The 22,707-nt window shown below is 49.6% G+C and overlaps 1 protein-coding gene, 1 long non-coding RNA gene and 1 other non-coding gene across 5 annotated transcripts in view; 1 reads left to right on the top strand and 2 right to left on the bottom strand.

Annotated features, from left to right (window-relative positions):
* The window catches only part of LOC123383498, a 13,199-nt gene extending 6,199 nt beyond the window's left edge, over nucleotides 1-7,000 (top strand). The window contains exon 2 of the long non-coding RNA XR_006593251.1: nucleotides 6,432-7,000. This is a non-coding gene — a long non-coding RNA (uncharacterized LOC123383498). The remainder of the gene's footprint in view (nucleotides 1-6,431) is intronic.
* TRNAK-CUU lies at nucleotides 3,854-3,926 on the bottom strand. The gene has a single exon. It is a non-coding gene; the product is annotated as a tRNA-Lys (tRNA).
* Nucleotides 6,734-22,707, bottom strand: USP11 (ubiquitin specific peptidase 11). 3 transcript variants are annotated; one of them, XM_045051141.1, is made up of 21 exons: nucleotides 22,399-22,707; nucleotides 15,034-15,143; nucleotides 14,700-14,830; nucleotides 14,299-14,416; nucleotides 13,766-13,911; nucleotides 13,583-13,644; nucleotides 13,358-13,457; nucleotides 12,812-12,985; nucleotides 12,562-12,720; nucleotides 12,005-12,229; nucleotides 11,784-11,867; nucleotides 11,583-11,677; nucleotides 10,419-10,625; nucleotides 9,842-9,894; nucleotides 9,415-9,672; nucleotides 9,270-9,340; nucleotides 8,957-9,069; nucleotides 7,799-7,948; nucleotides 7,585-7,700; nucleotides 7,346-7,434; nucleotides 6,734-7,255 (listed from the first exon to the last, which is right to left on the bottom strand). In XM_045051141.1, the coding sequence occupies exons 1-21, from the start codon at nucleotides 22,542-22,544 to the stop codon at nucleotides 7,118-7,120; spliced, it is 2,745 nt and encodes a 914-aa protein (XP_044907076.1). In that variant the 5' UTR covers nucleotides 22,545-22,707; the 3' UTR covers nucleotides 6,734-7,117. The 3 variants fall into 3 exon arrangements, with proteins under 3 accessions (XP_044907076.1, XP_004000487.4, XP_044907077.1); XM_004000438.6 differs by having other exon boundaries at nucleotides 9,430-9,672; nucleotides 22,399-22,706; XM_045051142.1 differs by lacking the exon at nucleotides 22,399-22,707 and adding an exon at nucleotides 21,749-21,772.

Below are 22,707 nucleotides of genomic sequence, written 5' to 3'. Positions count from 1 at the left end.
TTTAGCACGTTAGAAGGAATAGAGGAGTAGAAAGAGTTGGGGCTTCCAAGAGAAGACCTGGCTAAAAGATACTGCTTATTTGTTACATGACCTTGGGCAAGGGCATCTGTTCGTATGGCAACAATAACACCACATTCCATAGCGTTACCACGACGGCAAGTGAGAATGTATTTGGAATTTCTGAATTCCCATCTACATTATCGTTTTCGTGACAGAACAGTACAGTTTTTAATAATTATTAAAGGGTTTTTTTTGTTTCCAGGATAGATCCAAAAGCATATTTTATTTTGAAACACATGCTAACTTCGCTGAAACTCACAGCCCTATTCATACGTTGCAAAAAGAAAGGGTTGACTGAAAGCCAAGGGCAGGAGCTTGGGAAAAGGCAGCAGTGTTTCCAAATGGATCCAAAACCTGCTGCTTTCAGCATGGTCTCCTTTTGGAAGGCGGATAGATCCGCTCTACCCCTTCCCCACTTCCAACCGGGCACAGAAAAGCCTACTGGCTGAGGGAGGGAGGGAAGGAGAGAAGTCCCTTAGTGAGTATCTGCTAGAGCAAACCCAAACCAAACTTTTGTTAGCATCTAGAATGGAAGGAATCAGGATTCTAGAGCTGCTCAGAGATTAGGACGTGGATCTTCTATGGGGGAGAGGGGGGAGGATGGTCCCTTAAAACCCTGGTTTCCAGGGCACCTGGGTGGCTCAGTCGATTAAGCACCTGACTCTTGGTTTCAGCTCAGGTCATGATCTCATGGTTTGTGAGATCGAGCCCCGAATGGGGCTCTGCACAGACAGCAGGGAGTCTGCTTGGAATTCTCACTCTCCCTGTCTCTCTCTGCCCCTCTCTCGCTCACGCTCTTTCTCTCTCTCTCAAAATAAATAAACATAGATAGATAGATGATAGTTATAGATCTATATAGATATAGATAAACTCATGTTTATATCCATTTTTGTCCAGTTGTTAAAGAAACTTTTTTTTCTTTATGTTTATTTATTTGTTTTGAGAGAAAGAGGGAGTGTACCAGTTGGGAAGGGGCAGAGAGAGGGAGACAGAATTCCAAGCAGGCTCCACAATGTCAGTGCAAAGCCCAACACAGGGCTCGAACTCATGACCGTGATATCATGACCTGAGCCGAAATCAAGAGTTGGACCCTTAACCAACTGAGCCACCCAAGCGCCCCAAGGAAACTTTTTTCAATACAAAGACTACGATGTATTATAATCACACAATTATATATATATATGTACATATACACACACACACACATATATATACATAAAATATATATATACACATATACGTGTGTGTATATGTATGTATATATAAATATATAATAAATATATATACTATATATAAAATATATATATACTATATATATATAAGCATTTCATGAATGTATCACTTTTTGTTTTGGATTTAAAGAATTTGAAGAATCCAACAGTGTTAAAAATAATAATTCAGTGTATATGAGGTTTTTACAATCCGTGTTTCCATCTTTTAGTACCTAAGATTACAAATATATCAAGATGCAAAGTTGGAATAATTAATGGGCTACACCTCATCTCAAGAAGTGAGAAAAAAAAAAAAAAAAAGAGCTAAGTCGATTTAACAAAGTCGAGGAAAAGTACTTCTGCTTCCAGCCATGATGGAGCCACAGGGACAAGACTTACTTTCCTGTCCCAAACGACAATAGAATCAGAAATAGTTTTCAAAATACTGGACCTCAGGAAATGAAGGACAGTGATCCCTAAGAAGCAGGAAACGAATGAGCTGTGCCCTACGAATTTCTCAGCTTACTGCCTGGAGGGATTGTCCTCAGCTTAGGGAGGGGAACCCAGACAGAGCCCAGCAGACCCCTCGACTTGAGGAGCCAGAGCACAGAGTCTGTGGAGACCAGGATGGCTAGCGTCCATAGGCCAGAGTAGCAGAGAGGAGGGTTCTCTTCGAACAGTCAGCGAAGTATCAGTCAGAGCACGTGTGCATGTGGAAACTGCCCGAGATGGGGGAAGGGGCCATCCAAAAGGGAACAGTGCCTGGCATTCCCAGGGTGGGGAACAGGGGCTAATCCAACCAGCAAGGCTGGAAACACTCATAACGCACAGGTCATGGGCTAGAGGACTCAGTGGCGGGGAATGGAACAAACACGTCTAGAACAAACACGTCTTGGGAACTGCATAAGAGGCCATAAAAGCAAGACGTGAGACTAAGAAAATCAGATGCATTCCAGAACAAAGCTGCAAGAGATTTAAAGGAAGATGAAAATATCCAGCAACTAGTGAGATAAAATTCACAATGCCTACGATCCAACCAAAGATTACCAGAAATGTCTTTGCAGGGAAAGACCCATTGTAAGGACAATCCTCAACTAATCAAAACCGACTTAGAACTGGTCCTGATAAATCAGCAGAGAAAGTCATTAATGGTTATTAGTATGACTGTAGTCATATGTTCAAAAAGTTAAACAGATACACTGAGGATATAAAAAAGACCCAAACTGAGCAGGTACAATGCCCTGGTTGAAAAATTGGGGCGCCTGGGTGGCTCAGTCGGTTAAGTGTCCGACTTTGGCTCAGGTCATGAGCTCACCGGTTGTGAGTTTGAGCCCCGCATCGGGCTCTGTGCTGATAGCTCAGAACCTGGAGCCTGTTTCGGATTCTGTGTCTCCCTCTCTCTCTGCCCCTTCCCTGCTTGTGTTCTCTCTCTCTCTCTCTCTCTCTCTCTCTCTCTCTCTCTCTCAAAAATAAAATAAACATTAACAATTAAAAAAAAATACACTAGATGGGATTAACAGCACATTAGGCATTGCAGAAGAAAATATTAATCACCTCGAAGGCACAGCAATAGAAACCACCGAAAATGAGACACATGGGTGTGCCTGGCTGGCTCAGTGGGTAGAGCACGCAACTCTTGATCTTAGGGTCATGAGTTCAAGCCCCACATCAGGCAGAGAGGTTACAAACATACATACATACATAAGATTTTCTATATGAAAAAGGGAAAGAAAAAAGCATCCAACTTCGGCTCAGGTCATGATCTCAGGGTTCATGAGTTCGAGCCCTGTGTCAGGCTCGGTGCTGACAGCTCAGAGCCTGGAGCCTGCTTCGGATTCTGTGTCTCCCTCCCTCTCTGCCCTTCCCCCACTTATGCTCTCTCTCTCAAAAATAAACAAACATTAAGAATTTTTTTTTAATGAAAATTGCATCAGTGAAAGAGAAGAGAGAAGGGAACTTCAGAAAAAAACATTTGAAGAAATACTGGCCAAAATGTTTCCAGATTTGACAGGCACTAGAAATCCAGAGATCCAAGGATCTCAAAGAAACCCAAGAAACATGAAGAAACCACGCCAAGGCCCATCATAATCAAACTGCTCCAAACCAGGGCTAAAGAGAAAATCTTCAAAGCAGCCAGGGGCAAAAAGGACACGCTAGGTACACAGGCACAAGGCAAAGGACGCAGCAGCCGAGTAACGGCAGACAGCGGAGTAAGGTCTTTAAAGTACTGAAAGAACTAGAAACTGTACCTAGAATTCTATACCCACGAAAACCTGTTTCAAAAAATAAGGTGAGGGGCGCCTGGGTGGCTCAGTCAGTTAAGTGAGCGTCCCACTCTTGATTTCGGCTCAGGTCATGATGTCACGGTTTGTGACATCAAGCCCTGCATCAGGCTCTGTGCTGACAGTGTGGAACCTGCTTGGGATTCTCTCTCTCTCCCTGTCTCTTTCTGCCCCTCCCCTGCTCTCTCTCTCTCTCTCTCTCTTTAAATGAACTACGGTAAGTGTGGCATGGTAAATATATTCAACTCCTTTTCTTATTATTTAAATCTCTTTTTTGTTTTCAATTTTAAGTAGGCTCCATGCCCAACGTGGGACTTGAACTCACAACCCTGAGATTAAGAGTCGCATGCTCTACCGGCTGAGCCAGCCAGGCACCCCTATTTAAATCTCTTGAAGGCAACTGACTGCTTAAAGAAAAAAAAAACACAACGCATCTTGGGGTGTATAACATGCAAAAGTAAAATGCACGGTAACAACATAAAGGCTGAGCAGGGAGAAACGGACACACTATGGAAAAGTTCTTATATTAAATGCAAAGTGGGATCCATCACTTGAGGGTAGACTTTGCTATGTTAAACATGTATACTATAAACCATATACATCAACACACACACACACACACACACACACACACACACACACACACATACCCCAAGCAGAATTGACAGAACAAACCATGTCAGAGCTCTGGGAAACAGAGGATTCCAGGGACACTTTAACTTCTATCCGTTATATGTTCTATTTATTTAACCTCTATGCCCATCGTGGGGCTTGAACTCACAACCCCAGCATCAAGAGTCACATGCTCTACCAACTGAGCCAGCCAGGAGCCCCTGTTTTAAACTCTATCCAATTCACCAATTCCCTCCTCGGCTACATGTAATGTGTTGTTCAACTCATCCACTCGTTTCTTAAATTTAGTTATTATCTATTTCAGGCCTATCACTTCTACCTGGTTCTTTTTCAACTCGTTTTCATTTTTTAAATGTTCACATTTCTTGTTCACTTGTAATCATCTTTATTTCCATGACCAGAGTAAGCACAACAGTTTTACATTGACCCCTAAGAATTTTTTTTTATTAAAAAAAATTTTTTTTAATGTTTATTTTTGAGACAGAGAGAGACAGAGCATGATCAGGGGAGGGGCAGAGAAAGAGGGAGACACAGAATCGGAAGCAGGCTCCAGGCTCCGAGCTGTCAGCACAGAGCCCGACTCGGGGCTCGAACTCACAGACCATGAGATCATGACCTGAGCTGAAGTCGGACGCTCAACCGACTGAGCCACCCAGGCGCCCCTGACCCCTGAGAATTCTTTTTTTTAATTTTTTTAACGTTTATTTATTTTTGAGACAGAGAGAGACAGAGCATGAACAGGGGAGGGGCAGAGAGAGAGGGAGACACAGAATCCAAAACAGGCTCCAGACTCCGAGCTGTCAGCACAGAGCCCGACGCGGGGCTCGAACTCATGGACCGTGAGATCATGACCTGAGACGAAGTCGGACGCTCAACCGACCGAGCCACCCAGGCACCCCTGACCCCTGAGAATTCTTGATGCGAGGCATCTCTGTGGAACTGTCTGTTGTCTCTCACTTCTGATTCCTTTTCTTTAAAATAATTTTTTAAATTTTATTTTGAGAGAGAGAGAGAGCATGAGCAGGGGTGGGGCAGACAGAGAGAGACAGAGAATCCCAAGCAGACTCTGCAGGGTCAGCGCAGAGCCCAACATGGGGCTCGAACCCACAAAACCATGAGATAAGAACCGGAGCCAGAATCGACTGTTGGATGCCCAACCACCTGAGCCACCCAGGCGCCCCTCACTTCTTCCTGATTCTTATGCATGGTGTCATTTCAAGACATTTTTGGTTAAATCTGGGAAATTATTTGAAACGGATTCACTTTAGGAGGGCTTTGTCCAGGACTGATTATGCATAGGTAAGGACGTCGTCTTCCAGTACAGAAAGCCCATTCTGAGCCAGGTCTTTATGCCTGCTTCCTCATCTGCAAAACGGGGTCATCGTGTTCAAATCACATGGTGTCCGTGACGATTAAATGACAACATTTTTGAGTTCCCGGATCCGGTCATACCCAGAACTAGTCATTTGTTTTTGCCTAAGTCAGGTCGAGTCAGGTTTCTCACAGCGACTACCTTGATCCTCGCCGGTGTCGACAGAGCAACTGGGAGGTCTGCGGATGGTAATGCCAAGCGACCCTTGCCAGGGCGGGTGTTGAGGCGGTTACTGTGGGAATGGTCCATTGGGCGGCACCGTGCAGGTCCCTCCCTTGGTGTGAAGGGCTTGGGGCTTTTGTTTAAGTCCACATACCACACATCCGTCCGCACCGCCCCACCCCACAGCCCAGTCCACAGGCTCCTTAGAGGAGCCGGTTCTTAGAGGAGATGGCGGGCGCCTGAGGGGGGGAGGGGTCAGGTGGGGGGGCGTCCCGTGTTTAAGTGGTATCTGTCCCCCAGACACGCCATGCTGCTCCCATTCTGGGGCACGGTGTTCCACGTCCCTCTTTGGGTGCGGCCGGAGGGCCCCTGCCTGGTGGGGGAGCTGCGGTCATGGTGGGGCGCGGGGAGCGGGGAGGCTGAGTGGAGGGACAACAGAGACAAGGCACGTTTGTCCTGCTGGGTTAGCTGATCTGGGTCAGGTGTGCCACCTCTGTGGTTCTCGGAAGACACCGCTGGGGGAGTCTGTGGTCTGGTCAGTATCTTTGTGTCCAAAAGCACACACTGGCCCAAACGGATGTCCATGTGTTCTAGGCGCGCCTTTCCCACAGGCCGCGTCCAGAGATTTCGGTCTCGCATCCAGAGAGGTCAAACGCCCCCCTCCAGGGACCAACACCAGCGTGACTAACCACTCGTGCCAATTCCTGACAGCCTGAACGATGACTCGAGCTGTGCCTCAGTTTCCCCATCTGAAACCGGAGACGACAAGCCCCGCCCGCCCCGAGACCGGTGTGAGGACTGTGAGTCAGTGTGTGAAACGCCCTGGGAAACACTGGGCGTGCGGCTGGTGCTGGGAATCGTGCGTGGCGTCCAGATGGTGCCGAAAACTCCCCCGAAGTCGTGCGCGACACGCAGTCAGAGCATCACTCGTCACACCCTCCACACCCAGCAAGCACGCGTCAGCACACAGACACCCGGCTGGCACTTGGTACGCAGCAAGAAAAGCACACTGCCACGGAACACACTGGCACTTTATATATACACGGCGGAAGGTACAGGGTCTCGATAAGAAAATACACTCTGTGTTCAGGTGCACCCCACCACCACCCCCTCGAAACACCCCAGGTGGAGGACGGAGGGAAGGGGACAACCATAAATAGAGAATAGAAGGGAAGGTTACTGCTCTAAGGGGCAAACACAGGCGGGGGACACACGGCCGGGGCGAGACACCACCTCTTCTTCCCCGGGAGAGAGCAATATAGCGGCACAGGAGAACAGCAGCCACGACTAAAGCCTGCGACACCTGGCACGGGGCACCTAACACGGGGCTGGGGGGCGGGGGCGGGAAGGAAAAGAGCAGAGATGGCTTCCTTCCCTGTGGCGGGGCTGGGGGCCCCTCAGTTTACATCCATGAACTCAGAGTTGGGTGGGGAACCGCAGGCAGGGGACGCTGGGGGGTCACGTAAGCCGGGCTGGGGCTGCTGGCGACGTGCCACATCCTGGCGTTGGTAGAAGAGGACATAGGCTGCCTTGGACTGCGGGGAGAGGACAGGCATCGGCACGGACCCGGGGCGCGGTGGGGGGGCGGGGGAGGAGCGAGGAGGGAGGGAGGAGGGAGGGCACACCTCGATCTGATTCTCGGTTACGGGCGACACGCTGTTGTCGTCAAAGTAGTGCCACTGGCCGCTGTCCTTGTTGCAGGCAAACGTCGTGTCTGTAAGAGAGGGGCGCCGTCCGCACCTGCCCTGCCTCCCCGAAGAGCTTCCCGGGTCCACCGCCCACCCCTGCTCACTTATCTTAGTCGCACGCTGAGGACATCCTGCCCCCCGACCCCGGGCAAGCCCTGCCACAGCCCCGCACATACAGTGTCCGTCACGCAGGCCCCCGTAATGGTTGGAAACCGCGATGAGATCGTATTTGTACAGCTCCGGAGCCGACTCGTTCTGCGGCTTGATGACAAACTCGGAGAAGTCCAGGTCCCTGTGGGGGAGGACAGGGTCACTCCCAGAACGCCTCTTCCCCTCTCCCTGGGCCTCCCCCCTAAGCCTTCCTGCCCAGGCCAAGGCCCCAGCCCAGACCGGATGGGAAACTCCACAAGGGTATCCAGCTTCTCGCGGGAGAACTTGGTGTAAGAGAAGCGCTTCAGGTGGATAATGAGTGTCTCAGGCAGCATCCACAGGTCCAGCTTCTTGGTGGCCAGCTGGTGCTGCTTGCAGGTGGGACAGTACCTGCAAACACAAGAGCACGAGTAGGCACATGTGCGCACGCGCGTGCACACACACGCTAAATGAGCACCTACTGCATACTTTTTGTACCGCGTGGCCCCCACAGGCCACGTCTGGTCCACAGAGATGCTGCCTGGCCCTTCCTTCCGGCCCACCCGTCACTCTAGCCTGCCCTCTTCACATCTTACAATCCTGTCATTCGTCGGGCTCTTACGCTAGTGTGCGCTTTTATTTGGTTTCTGGTCTGTGGGACGTTCGTCTCATTCTAGAGCCTGTGTCCCTCTAACTTCTCCGAGTCACCCATCCGCTCACTCGCCAGGTGTCTGCTGACAGCCTGCTGCTGAGTCCTTTGGCCGCTACTTTGTATTTCTGTTCCCTTCCTGCTCCACGGAGATGCCGCTCTAATGTTTGAGACTGGCTTCATCTTTTTGGTTGTCCCTTTATGTTTTGTTTGCTTATTCTCCAAGGATCTACTGAGTGCCTCCTGCACCCCCCACACCATTATGATCGTGAGAACAGACACACAGCACAAACTTAAGATCAGAAGTCTTCATTCTCGAGGGTCTACTCCAATGGAGAAGACAAATCATGACACAAAAGGGGATCTAGGATATGACGTCAGGTGGTGTTATGGAACCGCGAAGAGAGTGATGCTGGCCTAGGCAGAAACAGAGTGGGGAGGGAGCGGGGTGGGGGGCAGAGGCACGGGCTGGGGGGCCTGGTTCCTAACAGGGTAGTAAGAGATCTCTGATGAACTGACATTCGGTCAGAGACCTGAGCAAAGTGAAGGGGTCAGGTCCCGCAGCTATAACTGGGGGGAGAGCACTCCCTCCCGGGAGAAGGAACAGCCAGGCAAAGGCTCCGACGTGCGACTAAGCCTGGGTATTGGGGGTCAGAGTGGCAGGAGGGCCGGAGTGAGGGGCGAAGGATGAACATTTACAGGCAGGAGGCATCTGGGCAGGTCACACCCCCCCCCACTACGTCCCCAGAGGCCCCGTTCTGGCCGCTCACCAGGGGTTTTCCTTCTCCAAAGTCTCCACGGTGGTGAACAGCTCAATGCACTCCTGCAGCCGCACCGGCGCCTTCTTCAGCACGTACCCCACACAGTCGTGCTTCACGTAGCCCTGGGCCAGGGGAGCGGGCGATGGGTGAAGGGGACGGGAGGTGGAAGACACGTGCCCGTGGCTAAGGGCATGGACTCTGAGGCCCTGGGAGCTCTGTGGTCACGACTTGGAGGAATTTGGGGGGAGGGGAGGCGTGGGTGTGAAGGGTTGCAGGGGCGCAAGCGCAAAGCGGCCCCTCCCACCCCCGGGATCTCGTTTACCTCGGCCTCCACCTCGTCATAGTAACGCTTCTTCATCTCTGGCTCCCAGTCGATGGCGATGTACGGCTGGGCTGGGGGCGAGGGGAGGTGGTCATGGGCCCTGCTGCCAAGGAAACCCCCTCCCGCATCCCCCACCCTGGCTCACAGCTGAAGGAGACACCATGGGTATCCTCGTTGAAGGTTGAGCGGTCGCTGGTCCCGTTGGAGTTCACCGTCTGCAGGGTGAACAGGTGCTTGCGCCGTGCCCTCTGGGGCCAGTGAGATGGTCCAGGGGAGTTGTCCACAGGGGCGCGGCTCCCGCCTGCCACTCCAGAGCTAGGCCCTGCCTGCTCCGGCCCGGAATCCTGGGAGCTGCCCCCAGCCACGCGTCCGGGCTTGGGGATGCTGTCCTTGTCCTCCATATCTGCCAGGACGGGGTAGGGCAGCAGACGGGTCCGTGTGAGCCCGGGTGCCGGAGCGGTAAGGCGCATCCAGACGGAAATACCCCAGACCCCCCAGCCGCTGACCCTCCCTCGTGCCCGGCTTGTACAGACCCTCACCCTTGTCGATCCTCTCTCCTGCCTCTTCCTCACCTTTCTCGTCCCCGTCGTCTTCGTCATCCGAGCTGGGTCTGGTCACGTAGCGCCTGCCAAGAGAGCAGAGGAGACTCTGGAGGAAGGGCACGAAGGCAGGCCGGCCAGGGCCCAGGATTCCACTTCGCTTATGATGGGAAACCACCGGCAGGCCCACACACAAGCAGTTGTTCGTGGCGAGCCCAGATGGGCTCAGGAGAGGATACAGAAACGCCCGAAGAGGCGGCTCGACAAGGTGGTTGCCTGCCTAAGGACTCTAGATTTTAGGCACAATGGGAATCTACCAGTGAGGACACAAATCACCACGCCTCTCCAAGGAGAGAGTAATGAAGTACCAAAATTGTGTGTATTTTGTCCATTTTGTTGACCCCAGTTATCTCAAACACCCAGGAGAGACTGTGGCAGAGCCAGAGGTTTAGACGAAGAGGAAAAGAAAAAAACCTAAGAGTTGCTCTCTGGCCATGTTAAACTTAGCTGTCTCCTGCAAGTGGCAAGGGGCTGGCAACTCTGAACAGCTCGACACCCGGTTCTGAGTTCAGACCCCACCTTCCCCCTGCCCCCCAAAAGGCAGACTCACGAGAGGCGGTACAGCAGGATGTGATACAGGGCATCCCAGGAGAGCCGGTCACGGGGCACCGACACCAGGAGCGGGTGCCCGAAGAGCATCAGGCCGTAGTAGGAGTTGTTGTAATCCCGGGCTGGCGTGCGCTCCCGCAGGTAGATGGGGAGCACCACGTCCTCTCTCGAGTTGTCACCAATAGCAGACCTGCCCGACACCTCGTATCTGTCGGGGGGTGAACATGAGGCCACACCTGATCAGGACACTCAAGAGGGGCCCGTGGGGGTGCCTGGGTGGCTCAGGTGGTTGAGCGTCTGACTTCAGCCCAGGTCATGACCTCACAGTTCGTGGGTTCGAGCCCTGCGGCAGGCTCTGGGCTGACAGCTTGGAGCCTGGAGCCTGTTTCAGCTTCTGTGTCTCCCTCTCTCTCTGCCCCTCCCCTGCATTCGTGTGTGCTCGCTCTCTCTCAAAAATAAACATTAAAAAAAAAAAAAGAGGGGCCTGGGGACTCTGCCCCAGGTGCTCCCACCACTCACCCCTAATAGCCTGAAAATATTTTTTAAAGAGCCACCCAGTGTTTTGTGCTTTACAAACTGTTAGATGACACAGCACTTTGTTGGTGAGACGGTTTATAAAGCACTCTGGCGTTATGAAAGTGCTGAGGAGGCTAACAAAATTTTAGTAACGAAGGGATCTAAAACCGTTTTCTTTTGTTGGCAAACACTCCTTGGTTAAAAAAGACCTTTTCTACTCATGACCCCCTTTCTATTTCAGTGACCCAGAGATTTCAGATTTGTTCTGAGTGCTCTTATGCTCAGAAAGTGTCTTAGGTGCTCCCTGTTTCAAGCATCGCTTGTGGCTTCCGAGGACCGCAATGTGACTGCAGTGTAACAAACGCAGATCAAGCGTGAGGTACTACTCAGTGACTGCTGAACAGAACACAGAATAAAGAAGAAAACAGGAACCTCCATCACATCACAAGGAAGAAAATAGCCAAGAACAACCCGGATAAGGACCTGTCGTTCACCCTGCTGACGGCCCAAGCCTCCCGGCCTGCTAAGGCACGTGGCCAAAGCCCTGCACAAGGCAGGTGCCCTGCAAGTCAGGCCAATGGGGGACAGGGAAGTTGGTTAAAGAGGAGATTCCTGGGGAACCCCTAGCTCCCCTGGTGCCCTCACTCACATGAAGATATCATCTCGGTCCAAGATGCTGCTCAGAGACTCCTCCAGCTGGTAGATCTTATAGAAACGGTGACTGAAGACATCGGCCACCATCATCTGGGAATGGAAATGCAGACAGGAGGCCGGGCAGCCGACAAGGTCATCCCAGGCCCTCACCTCCCTGCCCCTAAATCCCACCCTCCCTGCGCCTGCAGAGCCTCACCCTTTCTGGCGACACGCCGGTGTGTTTGGCCAGAGCCACACACAGATCCGAGATCTTGCCTTTCTTGGGGACCACGAGCCGGTGCTGAGGGAGAAACGGTATCCACGAAAGAGCAGAAGGGCGTGTGGGGAGTTAGTGAGGGCAGCGTCAAGGTGTGGCAGGGTCATCAAACAAACTGGCTACTCGGCCCGTTATGTCCCCGCGTCACCATTACCCCGTACCTGCTCTGGCTTGCGGCGAGGGTCCATGGAGACAAAGAAGACCTCCATGACCCTCTTGTGGCTGACAGGCAGAGGGACACTGAGGTAGCAGAAGGGGTCGAAGGTCACAGACACATTGCCACAATCGGGGCACACCAGCGTGGACTTGAAGAGACCGTGGAAGGTGTCCACAATCACAGAATCGTTCCGCCGTTTGTGGTTCTGCCAGGCCTCCTGAGCCACCTCCTGTTGACAGTGTCATGGAGGGTGGCAAGGCTTGCCCGGGGCAGGGGAAACCATAGTTTGGGGTGGATGTGCATGCGGGTGAGGTCAAGGTTAGCGCCATGGCGAAGTCCAGAGACAGAGTTACAGCTAGAGCTATCTGGAGGCTGTGCCCAGTCAGGCTGCGGCTTATATAGGCTTATTTAACTCTGGGCTGGAGCCAAGGCTGGGACTGGGCTTGGAGAGGTGGTCAGGCGGGGGGTGGGATACCCCAGGGAGGCCAGAGAATCCCTGAAGCAGAGGCCCTGGAGGTTTTAATGGGGCTCTCAGGATGGGGGTCTCTGACGACTGCCTACCTGATCTGGCCGGCCGGCCGCGTCGCACAGCTCCACATATTCCTTCTTCTTGACACGATTGAGGTCCTCATGCAGCCCATCCAGGAGGAATGACAGCAGCTCCTGTGAGTCATGCTGCTGGTAGCCCAGAAACTGGGACGCGAAGTGGCCGACCTTGGTCTGAGAAGATGGGGCAGGGCCGTCAGAGGGAGAGGGAGTCAGGAGCGGGGGTTGGGGGGGCGGGCAGGGGCAGCCTGGGGCCGAGTCACACCTTGAACACATGGGGCACGATGGACCGGTGGTGGCCGGACCAGGCCTGCTTCACCAGGTCTGCGTAGGCCTCTGCGATCTCCCCCTTCATGCCCAGTGGGTTGCAGAAGTTGAGTTCCTCCAGGTAGCGGTTTTTGAGGAAGTAGTCGGTGAGCTGCGGCACGTTGCTGAGGCACTGTAGGACACAGGGCCCGGGAGAAGGAGGCAGAGGAAAGGAGGGAGGAGTGACCACGGTGGAGACAGAGAGAAGGAAGAGAGGAGGAAGGAGAGAGAAGGGCCAGGGAGGTGGGGAAGAGAAGGTAGCGGCATTTCAAGAGAGGGAAGAATATGGCGACAAAGGAGGGAAGATCCAGCAAAGTAGGGGCCAGCGGAGGGAGAGGGTACTAATGCTTGGGGGAGGACTGTGGGCACGTCAAGTCAGACTTGTGGGGCCCCAGCTTGCAACCTGACCCGTTGCCCTGCAGCCTGCCCCCCCCGCCCCCGCCAAATCCTGGTCACTTGCAGCCCACCCCTGTGGCTCTGCCAGACACAGGCCTAATCGCCCAACCTGCAGGGCCGAGTTCATGAAGCACGTGTTGCCCAGGTTGGTGAGACCACAGATGCCTGGCTGGCCCTGGAATTCTTCATCCTCCTCCGATGCAGTGCTCCTGGGGTGGGTGAGAATCTCTTATCAACCAAGGGCCAATGACATGCAGGTGACATGGGCTCATGAGCTCAGCCATTCTACCTGCTGTGGGACCCCACCCCGGGCCAGACCCCCCGCTGGGCTTACACGGCCTGTTGCTGGGCACTGGGCCAAGTGCCGTCCTTGTTTCGGGTCTCCATGATGATCAACTGGGTTGAGAAAGAGAAAGAAAAGCAGGACAGGCCTTCACGGAGGGTCTGCGGGCACCGAGCCCTCACTTGCCCCAACCCGAGCACTGCCGGTGAGCAGAAAGGCCCTCCCCACCCTTACCTGCCCAGTCTGGAGGGCAGCCTCGAGGAGTGTGACGCGGGTGTTGCACAACCTCTCAAAAGAGCCCTCCGCGTTCTTGATCCACAGCCTTGTCTCTTCCTGGGGATTCACCAGAAATTGCTCTCGGGCGGTGCGCAAAACTAGGTCTGTGGAGGGTAATGGAGCACGTTCGAGGTCTTCCTGGAACCCCGAATGACCCATCTCAGCATCACACCCTGACTCCTCCTCACAGACCCTGCACACTCGGTCAATACCTTGTGTCCTCGAGGGGTCTCCAAATGACTGATCCACACTCAGGACTTGAGACCCCCAGCCAGTATCGTCTGGCGTACCATCTAAGTCACTGAGACGCGGCTCGCATACCCTGAGGACTCCAGGGCACTCGCTCAGGGCCTCTGCCCAACTTGACGGATACCTTCTTGGTCCTCCGAAGTCTGACCAATGCCTTCTCAGTCTGTCACAGCCAAACCCCACGCATTCTTAGATCCCTGACCTGTGGGCACGCCCACTCACGCCGCAGCCCTCAGACTCACCAACGGAATCTGTATGGCTGAATTGAGCCGTGTAAGGTGTGTCCATATCACTGTGCCGGACAAGCAGCAGTTCTACTGGATACACCTCGACCTTCTGGATGCCGAGCAGCTCCACGACCTGGAAGGTGGAAAGGTGCAGACACAGGTGTCCCCACACAGCACACACACACAGACACAGGCACGGTGACCTCGGAGATGGGAGGAGCGCGCCCAACAGACGAGTGCACACTCGGGACACACCGAGATACCTGAGGGCAGAGGAGTGCAGACAAGGTGTATCCACACAGCGCGTGCGCGCGCGCGCACACACACACGGGTCTAGACCCCTCTTGGGTCTACAAGGACTTTCTCCTACCCTGACCCCCAAGAATCTTCCCTGAGCACCTCCCCATCCACCGTACCTTGCGTTCAATGGGGGGCTGGCCATGCTCTAGACCATACCAGTCGACCAGGCAATGCCAAGCAGCCGCTGGGAGCAGCACATAGTCCTCACTTTCCACTAGTCCCCGCTTGAGGCGCCAGTTTACCTGGTCTGCAGGGGGCGGGGTGTCAGGGGGAGGCGGCAAAGGAAGAATCAGGGAAGGAAAGTGGTAAGTCACTCTGGCCATCTCACCAATGACGTCCCTCGGACGGAGAGTTTTCTGATTATTGGCAGGGACAGAGGGGACAAGAAACTCTTGTTTCCCAGCCCAGGGCTGGGCTGCAGGGGGGAGGGAGGAGGGAGGGGCCTGGTACCTTCAAAGAGGTCAGCATTATTGATGCAGCCAGGGAAGGCGGTGGAGTCCTTGTCTCCTCCCTGCACATACACTTCCCACTGCTTGTACCAGTGCTGCTCCACGAGGAACCTGCACAAGACACGGAACACGAGTGATGCACGTTTACCCGGGCTTAGCGGTACCAGGTCCCATGGATATTAGACCAGAAAGATCAACACATCGGAAGTCAAGATGCCAAGTTTCACGTACACCTACGACTGATACGTCGTGTGTTGATTCTATCTCAATAGAAAAAGGAAATTCCTCCCAGAATTTAACATGAAAGATAAAAGTTTCACCATCATATAAAAATAATTAGAAGCAAAATTTATTCAGTGAAACCCAGATTTGGATGGATTACCTACCTGCTTAGGATACTAAAAGATTCCATTAAAAACAGAAAAGGGCAAAAATAAATAAATAAATAAATAAATAAATAAATAAATAAATAAATAAATAAATAAAAAACAGAAAAGGGCAAAACCCAAAACAAACCACAAATCCATACTCAGTGCCAGGAAATATGAGGTTTTATTATAGAATAATTAGGCTGAAAATTATGTTATTTACAGCTAATTTTATAAGGCTTTAACCATTCATTAAGTGTGGAGTGTTTGTAAAGGACAGATAAATAGAGGATAAGAAATAATCACTAAATTCTGGAAACCTGCTCAGAAATTAAGAAGAATCTAAAATGCTAAAAGAATCAGGTTTTCCTTCAAAAACTACATATCACCATTTTTCACCATTTTTGTGTTTAGGATTTATTTTGGCTTTATAATAGATTTCTTTGTTTTAACGTTTATTTATTTTTGAGAGAGAGAGCGAGAGCGAGTGCACAAGCAGGGGAGGGGCAGAGAGAGGGGGGAGCAGAGGATCCAAAGCGGGCGCAGCACTGACAGTAGAGTCCGAAGTGGGGCTTGAACTCACAAACTGCAAGATCATGACCTGAGCCAAAGTCAGGTACTTAACTGACCGAGCCACCCAGGCACCCCTGTAATAGATTTCTAAGCTTATAGTGACTAGCTCGTCCTTTTTTAAAAATTGTGGTAAGTGTACAGCTGGGCCAGCTCTCTTTTTAAAAGAGAAACTGTTGTATCACTACACCTATGATAGACATTTAGGACTGCTGAAGCCTGCCTGTGTAAAATGTCATGAGCGATTCTCAAGTCTGGAAAAGACAACCTAGAGTAAATGCTAACTGAATGTTTAGCAGTTAACTGTTCCGACCCCAGGGCCTGGACCTCAAAGCTTACATACACGGACACACAACCCTGGTCCCACGCTCACCCACAAACCCACGCTGCTATGGGATTTTTGACACATAAAAAGGCTGTCTCAAATAGGCACTTTTTAAAATATTACAAAATTGATGAAAAACATCTAACACTGTATTGATTCGTTTTCCACCAGTTTAACCCTATACACGAGATTCTTTAAAATGGCAACTTTCCTGCGCTTATGAAAGGATGAGGGAGGTGGGAAAATGGAGGGCTAGCAAAACCTTGCAATAGTCACAAGTCACCTGAATAGGCACACGTTTCTGTGCGATTTCATTGTTTTTGCTATACCGACCCCCACAGACCTGCACATCTCACTCATGCCAGGAACGTGCACCCCCCACCCCGGCCCCAGTGGCTCATGCCACAAACCTCCCACTGCTATTCTGGAATACCCCATCACTGGCCCTACCCCTCCACCACTCACACCTGTAAACCCGCCGCCCCCCAACCCCCGTGGCTTTCACTGCCTCCACAGACGGTCTATGAGGTTAATTTCTTTGGAAAAGATCCATGCAAAGGGATCTTGACTGTTCTTTAAGAGCTCTTTAAGGAGAATTAATATTAAAATCGCTCTGTGCATACACCTGAAACTAACATAACACTGTGTATCAACTATACTTCTATTAAAAAAAATCACTCTGCAGTGGTAAGCAAAACCCCCATACCTGACAACATCCTGGATTTCTAAAGGTTTCACAGAAGACCGAAGCTTTATGCCAATTTTAACAAAATAAGACTATCTCGCTTCTTCAATTCAAGGACACTTTACAAATGTTTAACATCTCTGAAACTGGGATGCCTCATAATCTGTCAGCCCAGATGGCAGTCATGACAGAGTTGCCACTGTCTGATGGGAAGGCACCCACAATGTTATATTCCCCCCTAGGTAGTGGATTCAGGAGGATGCTATACGTGTTGGAAATTTCAATTCTCTAATTTCTTGCTGCTAGTATCTAGAAATACAACCCATCTTGCTAAAGTCACATTTATTTGTGTTTCCTCAAATTTTTTGAAGTGATCATGAAATAGATGCTTATGGGAAAAAATTTAGTTACGAAACAGTATTTTCTGTCCTCTGGTTTTCTCGTGTCTGGAGCAAAGGAAATTAGTCATTTTGGTTAAGATAGCAATTTACCTACCAGGTTAATTACACTAGATACAATAATTACACAGAGAGGGACGCCTGGGTGGCTCCGTCGGTTAAGCGTCAGACTCTTGATTTCGGCTCAGGTGGCAATCTCTGGGTTGTGAGATGGAACCCAAAGTCGGGCTTTGCCCTGAGCATGGAGCCTGCTTAAGATTCTCTCTCTCCCCCTCCCTCTCCCCTGCTTGTGCTCTCTCTCAAAAAATATGGATATAAATTAAGAGAGGATTTCCTACTTGTTTATTAAAAGCTTTCTTATGCAGGTGGGAAATGTAATACTACGTTGTTCTAAGTTTATTATTTATGTGTCTGTGCAAGCCTAAATAGATGTACATAAAGGCATATAAATTAATCCTTTAACCACACGCTGTTACATGAATGACATACCAAAGGAGAAAAATTAGAATTTGGGCCTTTTCTGTAAAATGACATTTTTTTAAATTAAAACTTTTATTTTATCTATCCTGGGGGGGGAGGGGCAGAGACTCCCATGCAGGCTCTGCAATGGCAACGCAGAGTCCGATGCGGGGCTCAAACTTATGAACCGTGAGATCATGACCTGAGCCGAAACCAAGAGTCAGGTGCTTAACTGACTGAGCCACCCAGGCACCCTGTAAAATGACATTATTTTATGCCCAGATTAGAAGTTCCTTTTGTATCACCAAATTATTAACTCTTGGTGTATTCTGACATTCTCTTAACTCATTTAAAAAATACTTTAGCTCATTTTTAGAAGAGATCCCTTACTTAAAAAAACGTTAAGCTTCTAATAATCTTTGTTACTTATCACTGCAGTTTTTACAAAGTTGACTCTAAGTATTTTTTTTTGTCCTTACTTCAATTTATATCTTTTCTTTTCTAACAACTATTCTTGATTTGTCTTTGCCAAATTCAGAATAATAATGTTGTTACAATGTTCTTTTATGGCTAAACTGTCTCTGGGACATAACACAAAGATTTGCTCCTTTGCCCTATGAAAGGAATGACAACAGGTATAATTAGGTTTAATTAAAATTCTCCAAGTTTCAATGACCCTAACATTTTTATAAAAGTTCTTTCATTTTCCAAACTTAGTATTTTTAAAATTTTATTACGTTTGTTATTTTAATTCTAGTGTAGTTAACATACAGCATTATATAAGTTTCAGGTGTACAATACGGTGATTCAACAATTCTATACGACTCAGTGCTCATGATGATAAGTGTACTCTTCAGCAAAGAGTATTTTTAAAAACGACAAATCGAAAAATGTATCTTCCTAGCTTATAATTATGTTAATTATAGTTAGGCACGCTAATATACCTATCTTTTGATAACTGCATACTTTTCAAGCTAAAAAGCATACTCCTGTTCAAGCAACAAAGACTGGTACAGTAAGTGTCTACCAAAAGATTCACCACTCCAGGATTGTAAATGCACAAACCCTTTCCCCCTGGTTCATGAAAAGTCTGAACAAGTACTAGAGGCACGGACTCAATGAAAAGGGAATTACCAGAGGCCTATTGTTTATTTCAGTCTTTCATTAGCTCCAGAAGTCAAGGCACAGCCACATTGTTTAAGAGCTACAGCAGCAATCACCAACCAAACGTGTGAAGAAGCACTGATCTAGTTCGAGGGTCTTCATTAAACTTAACGGTCCCTTGGGCCATGCAGACTTGTCCATTGACAGAAAACCCTCAACATTTCTAGGCTAAGTCCTTAACCTCTAACAGAACACTATTACTTGCCCTTCACACATCACTATCCATTCCGCAACACTCAACCCAGCCACACTCCTTCCTTTACCTGAACAAAGAGCCCATTCCTTGCCTGCTTAACTGTTAGACTACCCACACCCTGCACAGACCTTCCAGAGACTCTCTCAGCTCTCCCTGATTTAATTATGTTTGCAGATGGTTTGTCCTCAAAAAGAAAAGTTGGAATTTGCCAAGGAAGCTATACTATCATGAATTTGAATTTATTCTTTGAATATAAGTTTCTATGGAGAAATCAAATCCGTTCAGATAGCCAAATTAATTAATTGCCCTTGCCCAGATCTGCCAGCTGACAAAAAGGCACAAAATATTAACAATGGTATTAGATATATGATTTGGGGATTATTCCATGACTCTGAAATGCTTTACACACAAATTTCCTGACCACTACAGCAAATCTCTGTAAAATGAATGGCACATTAAAGAACTTTGAGATGCTTTGCTCTTACCTAAGTAGATAAACATTTAAAAAATGGAGTTAAGGAAAAATGCTTCATGATATCAGCCACAATAGCAGAGATAAACTGGCTTCAATACTGAACCACCATTTGGTGGGGGGTAATTTTTTTTTTTATGGACAGGATGTAATTTTTAAAATCCACATAAAATTAACCATTTTCAAGTGATCAGTTTAGTGGCATTTAGTACACACACACTATTTAGTCTGGCCACACCTCTACCTAGTTCCAAAACATTTTCAACACCCCAAAAGGAAACCCACACATGGGGGGGGGTGTGGAATTTAAAGGGTACTGTCAGAAGGAGGCTGTAAAGGCAGGATGCAGCAGGAACCAAAGTCCCCACGCCTTTCTGAACACATCCAAATGAACTATAAAAAACATTCCAGTTATTGTTTATTCTCAGGATGAAATGAGCCTTTTCCTTGCTGGAGAGCTATAGCGTAAGGGTTAAGAAAAAAAAGATTTCGTATTCTCTATTTGGGGAATCTCAACTTGTCTCTGTACTCTCCAGCAACAGGGATATACATTCACTAGCACTGTGATTAAAGAACTCTGCAAAATGAGCAAACCTCACTTAGAAAAACCCTCAGGTGTGACCATGCTTGCGATGTTTGAGGAATATCCAATATGGCCGGATGGAGAGAGTGCGGGGGTGGGGGGCAGGAATCAGAAGCGAAATCAGAAAAGCAATCAGAGCTGGGGACCAGCCTCGCTGCAAGTCACTGTAAGAATTTCTGCATTTACACTGCAGGAGAGGGGAAGCTACTGAAACGTTTTTGAGGAATAGATGGGCATAAATAGGTTTTTAAAAGAATTACTGTGTACGGAAAGAGAAAAATAGTTCCTTCACAGCGAACAAACAAGGCAGATACCACCTTCACCGAATGATCAAGGCTAACGTCACCAATGACGTCATGTGGATACCATATACCACCTGATATGATGCGAAGGGCACAAGGTACGCATCCAGTACGATTTCATATATATCCTCCTAAAATAAAAGCTCAGACCACAAATACGATTTAGGAGTGCATACAGAAGTGGAAAACGTTGACAAATTTAAAAATTCACGGTAATAGTTTCCCGTGGCACACAGGAAGGGGGATTTTCATCTGGGAAGGGCACAGGATTTCTTAAGGTAACGGTCTGAATCTTAATCTGAATAGTGAATTCACAAATTTTTGTTTTATTATTCTCTATTTTTTTTTTACTTTGAAACAGACTTGAGGAAAAAAAATGCAAAAACAGTTTTTATAGAGAATTCCCATATGCCCTTCATCCAGATCCCCCAAATGTAACATTTTCACCATTTGCCCAATCATTGTTTCTTTAAATACATCTTTACATCACTAGTTTTTTCCCAGCCTTTGCGAGTAAACGGCTTACACGATGGTTCCTTATCCGTAAATATTTCGATACGTATGCCCTTAAAAAAAAAAAAAAGATACTCCCTTTCATAACCACAATACAGTCATCCAAAGCAAGAAATGATCAGTACTAATAGCTAATCTGCAAACCTCAGTCAAATTTCGCCAATTTTCCCATTAACATCTTTTACAGTAAAAAAGAGAAAATTAATTTTATGGGGAAAAAACCCCCTGATTTCTGAGTAATTTATTTTTTCTGCTCCGGGATCCAATCCAGGATCACACTTTGCATTTAGTTATCATGACTCTTTAAATCCCATTAATTCCTTCAATCTGGAACAGTTCTTCATCCTTTGTCTTTCACGACCTTGAAATTTTTTAGGACCACAGGCCGTTTACTTTTACAGAATGTCCATCAATCTGGGCTACGTAAACGCTTTCTGCAACCGTTTTAGGTCTTACGTATTTCACAATTTAACAAATGAGATGCAACTCGGCGAGCAAGAAATTAAACCCAGAAACAGTACATTACATGCACTGGTTAGCCAAGAAATCAGTAAAACAAACCGATTTATCAAGATACGCATAGACATTTTTCTAAATAGCTATTTCTCCGGATTACAAAAACAAGACAGTACTAAGACAGAAAACAAATGTAACATCGAAGGCCCCTCCCGTGCCAATCACCTGCACTTTCTCCCGTCCTGGGAAGAGGGCCTCGGCCAGAGGCAAAAACCTCGCCGCGTCACAAACTTTGCTCATTCGCAGGCGCCATTTTCTGCTTCACAGGCACCACCTCCCCTCTGCAGTCTTTCCTCGGCCTCAGGACACGCCCCTCGGCCCACGTCACAAGCCTCGTTCCCAGGCGCCAGCTCCCTCACCGCGCAGGCTCCGACTTTCTTCCCCCCGCCCACAGCCCTAAGGTTTGGATTCTGCTCTCCTGCCTGACGTCACCCGCTCTGCCTAGCTCTCAGACGCCGCCAAAAAACCGCACGCCGCCCCAGCCGCCAGAAGCTACTTTAAGCCACGGAGACCACACCCCCCAAGCCCCCGCCGCCAACACCGCCCCCTTCCCAGGTTCCGAGTTCCACCTCGCAGGCCCGGCTCCACCCCCATGGCCGTTTCCTCTCAGGCCCCTCCCCTGCCTCCCCACAACAAACCCTCTCCTGTTCTCAGGCCTCAGGCGCCACCGTGCAGGCCCCGCCTCTTTCCCAGACAAGGCGATCCACTCTCAGGCACTTCCCCGCCCCCATGGCAATTATTCGCCACGTCCCCCACCGCCGCCAACGCCCCCCACCGTCCCTTCTGCGGAGGCTCCGCTTGCAGCCCTGCCTCACCAGCTTTCCCCGGCCCGCAGTGGACGATCTCGCCCACTCTCCTTATTCTCGATCTGGAGCCACTGGCTCTCCAGGCCCGGCACCGCTTCGTGTTGTGGCTCTTGGTCCTCGGCCGCAGCCGCTACATTCGCTGCGACCGCCGCCATCACCGTTCGCCCTCCTCTCCCAACCACCGCAGCTGGAGATAGGAAGAGGCCCCTCAACTGCCACTTCCGGATTCTGGTCCCGGAAACGGAAACAGAGCCCCCCAAATAGCCGGGGGTCTACTGCCATCTTGGAAAGGGACCCCGCGCTCGGACGCGTGGAGTG

Source organism: Felis catus, chromosome X (assembly GCF_018350175.1).
Source record: "Felis catus isolate Fca126 chromosome X, F.catus_Fca126_mat1.0, whole genome shotgun sequence".
NCBI lineage: Eukaryota > Metazoa > Chordata > Mammalia > Carnivora > Felidae > Felis > Felis catus.
The sequence above is the reverse complement of the archived record's forward strand: the minus strand, read 5'-3'. Positions and strand labels throughout refer to the sequence as shown.

Excerpts from the sequence above, each read along its gene's own strand:
- USP11 (XM_045051141.1), bottom strand. The coding sequence starts at position 22,544 with ATGGCGGCGGTCGCAGCGAATGTAGCGGCTGCGGCCGAGGACCAAGAG. Across the intron at positions 12,986-13,357 it reads TCATGAACTCGGCCCTGCAG|TGCCTCAGCAACGTGCCGCA; the intron begins GTTGGGCGATTA and ends TGTGTCCTACAG. Across the intron at positions 9,070-9,269 it reads ATGACGAGGTGGAGGCCGAG|GGCTACGTGAAGCACGACTG; the intron begins GTAAACGAGATC and ends CCCCTGGCCCAG.